The 12272-nt window shown below is 37.6% G+C and overlaps 1 protein-coding gene across 2 annotated transcripts in view; it reads left to right on the forward strand.

Annotated features, from left to right (window-relative positions):
• Nucleotides 1-2764, forward strand: part of LOC100925499 (histone-arginine methyltransferase CARM1-like) — a 233559-nt gene extending 230795 nt beyond the window's left edge. For both annotated transcript variants that reach the window (XM_031962264.1, XM_031962277.1), the window contains exon 13: nt 1996-2764. In XM_031962264.1, the coding sequence (XP_031818124.1) occupies nt 1996-2005 (10 nt within the window). In that variant the 3' untranslated portion in view covers nt 2006-2764. The remainder of the gene's footprint in view (nt 1-1995) is intronic.
• Nucleotides 2765-12272: the final 9508 nt, after the last annotated feature.

The raw sequence follows: 12272 nt of genomic DNA on the forward strand, positions 1-12272 counted from the left end.
ATTTAACCTCTGTTACCTCACAGGCAGCTAGGTTGCAAATACCTAGATAGAATACTGGGCCTGAAATCAGGAAAACAATCTGAACTCTGATGCTTTACTAGCTATGTGACCCTGAGGGAATCCCTTAGTCCTTTTTGCCTCAGTTTCCTCATGTGTAAAATGAGCTGGAGAAGGAAATAGCAAACTACTTCAGTATCTTTGCCAAGGAGACCCCAAGTGAAGTTACAAATAGTTGGACATGACTGAAAAGACTGACCAACACAGCAACACAAGGTTGCTAAGAAATCAAATGAGATAACACATTTAAAAGTACCATATAAAATGTGATTCACTATCTAAATGCTCATTATCATCCTCATCATTATTATTATTTTAAAATTAAAGAAGTAAGAAACATCTACGGGAGTACTGCCTATTGAAATAAATTAATAATGAGCTTATAATTTGAAAGGCCTTTAAAGACAGTTGGCTTGAAGCTCAGGTCCATGGGAGGCTTTGACTGGATTCTGGCAGCTTCATTGTGATTCATATCTGTGAAAATCAGAGCTTTTTCTAGGGTTTTTGAAAATGGTTTTCCTCTTTACACAGGGTTACCAGCAGGGATTAGGTTGGCTAGTCTTTTGTGATATTAACAATAACTTCCATTTCTGTAGCATTTTAAAACTAACAAAGTGCTTCTCCCTGCAGATCCCTGTGAGGTTATGGAGTATAAGTAATAGTATTTCCATTTGGTGAGTGAGGAAACTGAAACTTAAGTGATTTTATTGAGATCATGGGGCTAATAAATGAAAGAGCTAGAACTTTAATGTAGATTTCCCACTTCTTACACCCAATTTTCTTTTCATTACATTGCACTGTCTTCGTAAGGTCAATCAGCCAACAAGTATTTATTAAATACTTTCCCCAAATGCCAGGCAGTATGCTAAGCACTTAGGATACAGTGAAAGGCAAAAGCAGCTGCTGCCTTCTAGAGCTTGTATTTTAATGAAGGAAACATTATGCAAATAACTATGTACAAACAAGATCTGTACAGTGAAAATAAAAGTGACCTCAGAGAGAAAGCACTGGCAGTGAGGAAAACCAGGGCGGGGGGGAAAGGGAAAACCTGTGGGTAAAGGTGAGATATGTCTGAGTTTTGAAGGAAGCAAGGAAGTAGGGCTGGAGAGGGAAAACATTCCAGACCTGGGACCAAAAGATGAAGCATCAGGGATAAGGAACATTATAGTCTATAAATGGGAGTAAAGTAAAAAGACTGGAAGGATAAGAAGGGGCCAAATGGAAAAGGATGTTCCATGCCAGAGGACTTTATATTTGACCTTGGAATTGCTGGAATTAATAAGAGTAGCTAAGTAGATAGAGCATCAGGCCTAGAATCAGGAAGACCTGAATTCAGATGTGGACTCAGACACTTTACTAGCCATGGGCAAGTGAGTTAACCCTGCTTCCTTCTCTGTAAAATGAGCTGGAAAAGGAAATGGCAAACCACCCCAGGATCTTCGCCAAGAAAACCCCCAAAGGGGTTATAAAGAGTTGGACACAAATGACTGAACGACAATATTAGAATTTAGAGATAGATAGTGACATGATCCAACCTGCATTTTAGTAAAATCACTTAGTGATTTAGGTAAAATCACTCCTGAATGGAGGAAGAATGGGGAAATCCACCAGAAGGTTATTGCAATAGTCCAGGTAGGAGATGATACATACCTTATGCACCAGGAGAAGAGGTATCAATAACTGATTGGATTTAGGACAAGATCTTCAGAGATCTGAAAATGAAAACAGACGTGCCTAAGCTCATAAAGATATCACAACTGAGATTTAAACCCAGGATTTGAATTCAGTGATATAGTGACATGGAACAGGCTCTTTAGGTGGTAGCACCTTATTAACCATGATTTAGGGCTCCTACATTCATTTCCAGGCAGACTTTTAATTTCTTATAAAATTATTCTACATTGGGCAAACCCTGTTGTTCTCCACTTTCCATTTTAGGTATGCGTAGAAAAGAGCATAAAATGAGCCAAAAGGCAGAACTGAGACTTCTTGGAGTCGAGCTGGCTGGGAGACTGACATTCCTTCCTCCATGGACTCCCGTGACATCACTTCACGTTGCTGTGTTAACTGTATACGCTCCAGCCCTGGATTTTATGTCAGTTACATAATGAAGAAATATCCTTGTTTTTAGGTCCATTTTCTAAGATCTCAGACTAAGGTCTGGAGGTTTCTTTGGGCCCACACCTAATACAATGCACTTTGAGGGATGGCTCTTGAGAGCTTTATTGAAATGGTTCTAAATTCACACTTCTACCCTTTCTCCTTATTTTTCTTTTTTTGGTAAAACTGACAATTATTTCTATACTTTTTGGAAGTATAGTCTTCTCTTAAAATAAAAATAATAAAACAAAACAAAAGCCCTACCTCATGTTTTTACATATATACACATGCACACACACATGAAATAGCAAAAAATTTAAGAAGCAACATATAAGTTACTTATTTAAAACCATGCACTGCATCCTTTTTCCTTCCTATTTTCAATATGTTAGGAGCTAGTCCTATTGCTTAACAATGTGTTAAAAATGTGTTAGAATATTTTTGCCAGATTCATTTAATTGAATACCCTGATGTCAAAAAATATTCCTCATCATTTGCCAATCTGCTGACTATGTGGTTAAGAAAATAAATATATAACCTTTGTAAGCCCTCTTAAGTTTACAATAAAAATTTACAACATATGCTCCTAATGAGGCCTTTCTATTTATTTTAAGACACTTGTTGTATGTCGGATGTCAAGCTATGATGAAGGATATGGTTTCTTGAGAGCAGAATTCTCCCTTGAGCCAAACAATCATTATAAAAATGGATGCCATGTCAAGTGTAATACCTTTTAATGAAGCCCAGATTGCAATCTTCTCCCGCTGAGTCCCAAATGGGAGCAAGCACTAAGTTAAGCAATACAGTGGAGGGGAAAGAACATTGGACCAGAAGCCAGAAGACTGAGTCCTGGTTCTGCCAGTAACTAGCTTTGTGACCTGGAACAAGGCATTTCCCTTCTGTTCACATTTTGGTTGTTATCTATAAAATTAGAGAATAGAATTAATGTTCTCTGAGATCCTTCAGGCTCTGATAATCTAGGAATCTGCCATTGTTCTCATCCTTAATCTCTTAATCAGTAAGGATTTAGTAAACTCTCTGGTATAAATACAAACACCCTAGTCGAGTTCTGATTACTTCACCTGCCTGGAAATGTAGAGCATGTGTCCTAGATTCAAGAGAGTCTTAAAAATGCAAGTTTTCTATCAGTTGGTATTTATTAAGGTTCTATTATATGTCGGGCACTAGGAATAAAAAAACAAAGAAGAAACAAAGGTAGAGGACACAAAAAAAAAAAAATGAGTCCTGTTCTCAAGGAATTAGATTCTGCCGGGAGAAACAATATCTACATAGAGAAGCATATACAAAATTATGGCATGTAATAATCATTGCAAAGTCACTAAGCATCGCAGGCAACCTATAACAAGTTGCATGAGACAACCCAGGTGTGTCCCCACTAGCTTTGTGGAATGGTGTGAGATGAGTATAACCTGGAGGGCTGTCTCTCATGGGAGCTCTCTATCCATCTGCAATTTAAAAATCAAATCCCAAGTGTTTGAATACCCCCCATCTCTAGCTAAACTTCTAATGACCCCCCCCCCCAGAGAGCAGGTAATGGCCTTATCTGAACATTATGAGTGATCCAGGTTCATCCTTTTACTCCTCTCCTCTCCTGAAGCCCCATGGGTGTTTCAAATGTCTTCCCTTGTGTAGGTCAAAATGCGCCAGACAACTCTTGCTTTTAGCATGGTGTTTTACTTCCTTCTCTTGTGGAAATCTCTTCACTTCAAATAAAAAGCTCTAGCAGTTAGGCACAAATTCACAATTGTGGGTTCACAAAGGCCTTTCCTCACCAGAATCCCTGTGCAGAAGACAAAGTAAGAATTATCCCCATTGTCAGGGTTTGGAATCTGAGACAAAAACAGATTGTGACTTGCCTGGAGTCACATAACTAGTACATTGCAGGGAGGGGGTTTGAACCCACTTCTCCTGACTCTTCCAAGTCCAACACTTTTCTCACTATACCATTCCCCCTCTAGCCAGGATTGAAAGTTACAGAGACTGATGAGACCCCAAAAGATCAACTGAGAAGTCACTTGCAAATGTTATTTATAATTCAAGTTTCTCATTTAATGAAGCCTATTAGAGTACTACCAGAACTCTCCAAGACCCTTATAGATTTATATAATACTTGATTCAATCAAATCTTTTACATTTTCAAGTAGATTAATATCTCAATTTATTGAGGTTTCATTACAATTCTTTTATTCTTTGGGGAATATGTTTTGAACATTTTCTTCTCTTCTTCCCCCACTCTCAGAAGCTAATAACCTACACATGGCAAAATTAAGGGGAACAGAATCCCCTTGTCTATGGTCCAGTCAATTCCATTTTAAAAGTTTGTGCTAAATACCTTCTTGTTGGAGAATAAGTTGAGAAGGTAGATTTGGAGGTTTGGAACTTGTAGTGGAGGCCGGAGATTGAAATTTGGGAGGAGGAACTCAAGAAAAAGAAACAGAAAAAAAAAGAGAAAGCCTTAAACCTATCGGTCAATCAGGGGGATGTCTACCCCAAGCATGTGAAGACTTTCCCAGATGGAACAGGCAGAGACTACTTTAGTCTGATGATCATAGAGGTAGCTTAGAATGGAATGCTAGGAGTTTGGTCAGCTATCAGATGCCCCAAGACCATCCACTACATCTCAGACACCAAGGGTCATCCTGATTTTTGTCTGGCCATTGGACTTGGATAGTTCTGAAGAGAGAGGCTAACAACTTTATGCAACTCTGCCTCACTTAAGTCAAATTCATGCACAAATCTAGACTTTACCTTGTGATGTCATTGGTTCTTTTAAAAAACCAAAGGCAAACAACAAGGGAGACGGAAGGATGTGACACAAAGAAAGGGAATAAGGACCAGCTGAATAATTGGAGCCAAGCAAGAAAGAGGGACTCCCTGAATAAAATAAAGCTTGACCTTCTGGGGAAGGAACTGCTTCTTATCAATCTTTCAAGAAATGAGGATAGAAAATCAATAGGTGCTGTCAGGTTAAAGGTCATGGAAGAAGGACAGCAGCAGTGATGGAGGAACCCCTGTGGAGAAGTGGGATTTTAGAATTAAAAAGGATCTTCAAGGTCATCTTCTTCACTATGCGGATGAAGAAATACCACTTAATATTCCCAGGCCTTTAGGTTGAAAAATTAGTAATTTAAAATCCTAATGGCCTCTAAAGATTATTTGAGCTCTAGATCTATGATCCTATAAATCTGGCAAAGAAAGCAAAGGATAAAGAAAAATTATTTGGGGAAAGATTGGGGGAAAGAAGAGGGATCAAAGAAGGGATGGGATCATTGATTGGATGGATTGGACCATGATAATAAATAGGAAAAAGACAAACCTGCCCAACTCTTGTGCTTTTATCATCTCTGCCAAGAAAAATTACCTTTGAATAAAAAAGAAGATCCTAGAAATGGAAACTAGAGAGTTAAAATCTGAGATCAGGGGAGGATGATGAAGGCATGTATTGTTGTTACTGTTATTTAATTGTTTTTGGTTGTATCTGACTGAAGCCCCCTTTAGAATTTTCTTGGCAACACTGGAGTAGTTTGCCATTCCCTTCTCTTTTATGGATGAGGAAATTGAGGCAAACAGGGGTAAGTGACTTGTCAAGGATATCTGAATCCAGATTTCAACTCAGGTCCTTCCTGACTTCAGGATCAATGCTCTATCCATTGCACCACCTAGAGAAACTACATCCCAGAACCCTAAAACAATTGGCAGATGTAATTGCTGGGTCTCTGCTTTGAAAGAATGTGGAGAAAGGAAGAGATGATGTAGAATACATTCAACAGTCTTTAATATTCTGGTCCTCTTCATTTCCCACCAGATTATACTCCTCTGGATTTCTCCATCATGCTCCCAAGCCACCTTGATTGCTATGGGTACCTTCTCTTTCTCCCTCTTCCCTCCCCACCTCTTCCTTTGTTTAAGTCTCTTTTATATGTTATCTTCCCCACTAGAAAGTAAACTCTTTGAGTACAGAAGCTGTCTTTTTCTTGTATTTCTCCATCACAGTGCCTGACACACAGTAAATTGACTGATTGACTAATGCTATTCTAATGGAAAAGATGGAAAGATGTTATTGGAATTATTCTGAATGGACAGAACCAAAGGGTGGTTATCCACAGCCCAGTTTGGAAAGAAGGCCTACTAATATATCTCAAAGTGGAATGCGCTGCCTTGAGAGATTGTGGGTTTCTTTCCAGGGGAATTAATTAAGCAAACATTAGATGAGCATTTATTGGTTATGTTGTACAGTGAATTGTTTTTCAAGTATGGCCTCTGAGGTCTCTTCCCACTCAAAGTCTCTCTGTGTGTTTATGTTTGTTTAAGTGCCATCCTAAGAACAAAACCTGATTCCTCTGTGGCAACAAGATTATAAAGACTAGTTTTAAAATGAATGAATCCAGAGCATTTATATCTGGGGGAGAGGAAAGGGGAAGAGAAAAGAGTAGTATATAATTACTCTTGTGAGGTTTTGCAATGAGGAAGACAAGGTAGACTAGTTAAATAGTTCTTTTGCTCCTAAGAAATTTTCCCTAATTCTTATACTTCTTCCAAGCTAGTAATGACTGATAGAGCCCTTTGGTTTGCACCTCTCTAATGCACCTATTATGCATCATGTTTATCCTAATAAGCTTCATTGATGTTTGATTTCCCAGACTCAATTGTAAATTTTAAGAGGATAGAGATCCTTCTTAGCAAATCTCTGTGTCTCTCACCAAAACCAAGCACGGTGCTCAGTACATGACTGGTACTTACTATTGGTTTGTTGTTATGGTAAAGGTTGTTTTTCATCGTGGAGATGATGAGAGCACTAGAATTTGCAGATGTTTGATTCAAGGATAACATCCTGAGGGTTTGATTGTTTTTATTCCTCATCTACTTGATTTTAAGGGTCAGCAGATGGCTGTGCTCAGACTAGTCAGATAATTCATTTTTACATTGATTTAAGAATCTAAATTAATTGAGAGAAACTTGCCTTGCCATGCAAAGTAGCATGAAATCACGCATTAACATATTCAATAAAAAGGACAAAATTTATTAAATGGTTATTGTACTGCTCTCTGGATCCTTTATTAGCAAAATTAATGTCATATTTTGATTACTATTTGACATTAACAATTAGGGCTGTCCAAAAGTGGATTAGGCTGTAGGGGAAGGGAGGGAGGGCAGTATTTATAAGTGAATTCTCCATCACTGTGAATCTTCAAGGAGACACTGGATAGTCATTTGGCATTGTGATGGCAAAAGGAGGGAGATACCTGCTTGAACAGAGATTAAACTAGATGAGACAGACTTATAAAGTGGAAAGTGCATGGGATTTGACACCAGAGGGCCAGGGTTCCAGTCTCAAGTCTGTTACATTTTACCTATGTAGTTCTTAGACAATCTCTCTGAGCCTCAGTCCTCTCAGGCAATTTGAGAGAGCTGCCCTTGGTTAATCTGCAATCATTTGTTAATTTTATTAACTATTTATTAACATTTACAGTGTGCCAGGCACTGGACTAAGTATTAGAGTTACAAAGAAAAGAAAAAGACCCTGCCTTCAAAGAACTCACATTCTAATAGGGAGAAAACAAGATAGATAGATAGATAGATAGATAGATAGATAGATAGATAGATAGATAGAAGGTTACATACAAGGACTGGCAAAGATTTTTTGCAGAAAAGTGGCATGTAAGTTAAGATTTGAAGGAAGTCAGAGAATCTACGAGGGCATTTCCACTTCTAAATCCTATGATTCAGTGATCTCTATAATTCCTTTCTGAGATTTAATGATCCTATTATTTTAGTCAATATTTAAAGAAATGCTCTAGACTGTAAGTATAGCATATCCCTCTTCTCCCTTTTATGTTAAACCAATGGTTAATGGTATAGATGGGTCTCACTTTAAGCAAATCACTGATATTGATTGCTCTCACTTTACAAAATGATTCTTTGAATCATAAGAGGATATATACTATAGGATTCCTTTAAATAGCTCCAGCAGGCACTTAAGGAGCCGTTTATAGATGATGAGTCCCTGTCAACTCCCAAGTTACCTGCTGGATGCCTTCCAGAAAAGTACCATATTACTTGAAATAATAAAACTGAAAAGATGGAGACTACTTAAAATTAGGGAATAGGAAACCATGATGAAGATTCTATTATCTTGCTGTATGAAAATGTCATTAATAGCTATATTAAAACCTATACCCATACATTTTAAAAGGTCCCAGGGAGGTAAAGGATAGGGTCATTTGAGGGAGAAGAAAAGTATGGAAAAGACAATGGAAAAGAAAATTGTCAATTTGGCCTGGGGCTGACCTTGCCAAAGAAAGACCAAGTATGAAATACATTCTCCTTTGGGAAAATAAGCTCATTCAGCTCAGAGAGACCATCCCTGGTCCACTTGTCCTGCCCTGGAGGGTCTGAACTGGTCAAACAAGGTTGGGAGCAGGCAGATACACATCCTGCACCAGATAGCATTTCATTGAAATTACTCATAGGAGGATTCAAACACTCTTATCTAGTACCCAAGGGCCTCTACAATCTGTCACCACCCTACCTTTGCAGGCTTATCTTGTACAATGTTATTTATTGTACTTTTTATATCTCCAGAAAATTGTAGCATACCCTGTACCTTGTAACCCTCATATGTACTCTGCATTTTCCCATCACTGTTCTTCAGTTCATGCTATTTCCTGTGCTTGTAATTCAATCCCTCTCTCCCTGACCACCTTCCACTCAATGAATTCCTACCCATTCTTTTTTTCCCTTTTTTTATTATAGCTTTTTATTGACAAAACATATTCATGAGTAATTTTTCAACATTGACTCTTGCAATTGACTCTTCTGTTCCAACTTTTCCCCTCCTTCCCTCCACCTCCTCCCCTAGATGGTAGGTAGTCCCATACATGTTAAATATGTTAAAGCATATGTTAAATACAATATATGTGTGTATATATATATATATATATATTTATACAATTATCTTGATGCACAAGAAAGATCAGATTTAGAAAGAAAGTAAAAATAACCTGGGAAGAAAAACAAAAATGCAAGAAAACAATAACAGAAAAGTGGAAATGCTATGTTGTGGTCCACACTCATTTCCCAGTGTTCTTTCATTGCTACCCATTCTTTAAAGCTCATATCAAATGGTAACTCTTCCAGATATCTTTCCTAATCCACCCTATCCTCAGTGAAAAGACCTGATTTTATATAGCATGTTGCTTCCTCCTTTCTAATGTATTTGAGCTTCTAAGTATATCTAATGTATTTTATAATGTATATGCATTTATAATGTATTTTATATATGTATATATAATGTCTTTTACACAATAGATATTTGTACATGATAACATAGAGATCAACAGTGTTTGGCCAAGAACAAAGCAATTCAATGTTGAATGATTTCAATCAAATTTTCATTCCCAACTTCAGACATCCATCCAATGCCAAAGACTACTTTAGGGAGACCCACAAAGTTCTTTATTCCTCTTTTTGACTCTTAAAGAATGATTATTTTCACCCCTTGGCAACTCTCTGTGTGTGATACACTCATCCTAAGTTGATGTTTCCATAATTATAATTAAGCCACATCTCATTAGCTCTTTCATGCACCCAAGTTCAATCCCTACAATGCAGCTTTTAAGGCATCTACAAGAGCATGTCTATACATAGTCCTTAATCAGAATATCAGTGATACATCACAGTAAATTGACATTGATGTTATCAGGACACATATCTGGTGAAGTTCTCCTATGTAAAAATGATAGTGCAGTGATTTTATCAAGCCCCAAAACAATACAGGTTCTCCTCACTAAAATTCATGATTTCTCAAAAGAGATCAGCTTAATAATTCATAAAGAAAAAATAAATTAGATAATCCATACTTATCATCTGACTGTAATATGCAATTGGAAGACTAATCCATTGAGTGAATACACACCACTGGAACAGACACTTGTCTAAATTGACAGTGAGTTGGATAACAGAATTACATAGAGAGAAGCTCTTGGAAAATCTTTTTAATAACGATAGGCAAAAGAACCCCATTTTTAACATGTTTTCCCAATGATGTCACTGAGTTGCAGCTCTTAGAATAGTAAAATCTATTGAAGAACCGAAGTTGTGGGTGACCCAACAGACAAAAAAAGAGATGCCTTGTGAGTGTATTTCCTTGCAGGAAGTGGAATAAAAATATTATTATAGAGAAAATAGATCACAAAAAAGTAGATTAGTTTGTCATGTTGTGAAAGATAACAACCATATTGCTGCATCCGTGATCACAAAATGTAAAAAGAATTAGAAAAAGACTTGCAGCAGCACTTTGAGAAAGCGTGTGTTGCATAGGATAAGATCTGTGTCAATGGAGGGAAGAGCCACAAATTATGAATCTAGTGAATTATTGAAGTTTTATTGTTGAATTGAATGCATATATACCGTGGGTATTTAACAAATATTTAATAATAGCAATAATCATCCAAACTCCTTGAATTATTTAGATTCAGCTCCACATGTACATTGAGTAATGAATTTCCACAGAAGCATTCCTGGAATTAGGTTTCAAAGAACACCTCTGGAATATTGTATTCTGTAGAGGCACAGCTAATTAATCATAAGTTGATTGAGACACCCAACAGTTAAAGGGAAGTCATCTTCTGAGGATGAATTCAATTCAGTTCAACAGATATTTGTTAAACACCTGCTGTGTGTGTGCACAAGGCTAGGAGATAAGTGCTCAGAATATAAAGACAAAAACAACGAAGACTGCTTAAAGAGCTGATATTCTACTGTCAATAACATCTTCTCTGGAGAGGGAGTAAAGGCAGAGTCACCTATATCATGTACTGGATTACCAGTGTAATCGGGATATCACTAAGAACTGCAACTAACTATATTAAAGATTCTAGGCTAATTACTATAAAATACAAAAATAAAATAATTCCCTCTTTCAAGGATTTACATTCCACTCTTGGATTGGAAGGAGATACGTATACTTAGGAAAATATATTTATAAAATATAAAAAAAATTTGGAAAAGATGTGAAGAATTGGCAAAGTAGATCTGGAAAGTTTTCTTGTATCTGAGTTAAGCCTTGAAGTGAGCTAGAGACTCTAGTAGGAAGAAGACACTTATTAGCTTGTGAGCCTGAACAAGTCATTTTACCGCTTTTTACCTCAGTTTTCTCATTGTAAAATGGGTATAATGATAGTTTCTACTTGCCAGGATTTTGATGAGGATCAAATGAGATAATAATTGTAAAGCACTTAGCACAGTGCCTGGCACATAGCAGGTGCTATAAAAACATTAGTTATTATTGATATCCAGAGAGAGTTAATAGATAGCTAGATGTGCCATTGGACTCTAAAAATCCCAAACTCTGCTTTTCAAGAAGCCTTTGGGCTGCATTAAGACTATTGCTCTTCCTGAGCACTTGCCGCTGATGAGTGATGAGCCTTTCACCCAGCTAGGGGCTGAAGGGCACCCGCACAGCTGCGAGAGCAGCTTATTTCATTTATTTTGATTTATTAAAAATATGCTGCTACCCCAAAGCCCCTAGGCTCCCATATCAAAACCTGAATGTGCCAATTAAGTTAAATGAAATGCAGCAGGTTAAAAGTAGCTCATAAACAAAAGAGGTTTTGTGATTTTTTTTTTCTGAAGCCAAAAGACTTTTCCACACAAGGAAACATCAAGTCACCAGAGGCCAGTGCCATGTCACCAGAATTCAGTGATCCAGGTCCAGCATTTTATGGGCTAAAGTGTGTGTGTGTGGCAAGGAGAGGGAGGGGGAGGAACTGCCTTCACTGATGCAGATCGGCAACTCATCTGCTTGCAGGCACTGCAAGGTTAAGTGACTTGCTCATAATTACAGAGCTAATATGTGTCAGAAGCAGGATGAGGAAATCAGGTCTTCCTGGTTGCATGATGCTTCTCATATAGTTGTTTTATATAGAGATATAGTATTGCAAATAAGGTGGCACCAGTCATACCTAGTGGCAAAGGAAGGAAGGAAGGAAGGAAGGAAGGAAGGAAGGAAGGAAGGAAGGAAGGAAGGAAGGAAGGAAGGAAGGAAGGAAGGAAGGAAGGAAGGAAGGAAGGAAGGAAGGAAAGGGAGAAGGGAA

Source organism: Sarcophilus harrisii, chromosome 1, assembly GCF_902635505.1.
Source record: "Sarcophilus harrisii chromosome 1, mSarHar1.11, whole genome shotgun sequence".
NCBI lineage: Eukaryota > Metazoa > Chordata > Mammalia > Dasyuromorphia > Dasyuridae > Sarcophilus > Sarcophilus harrisii.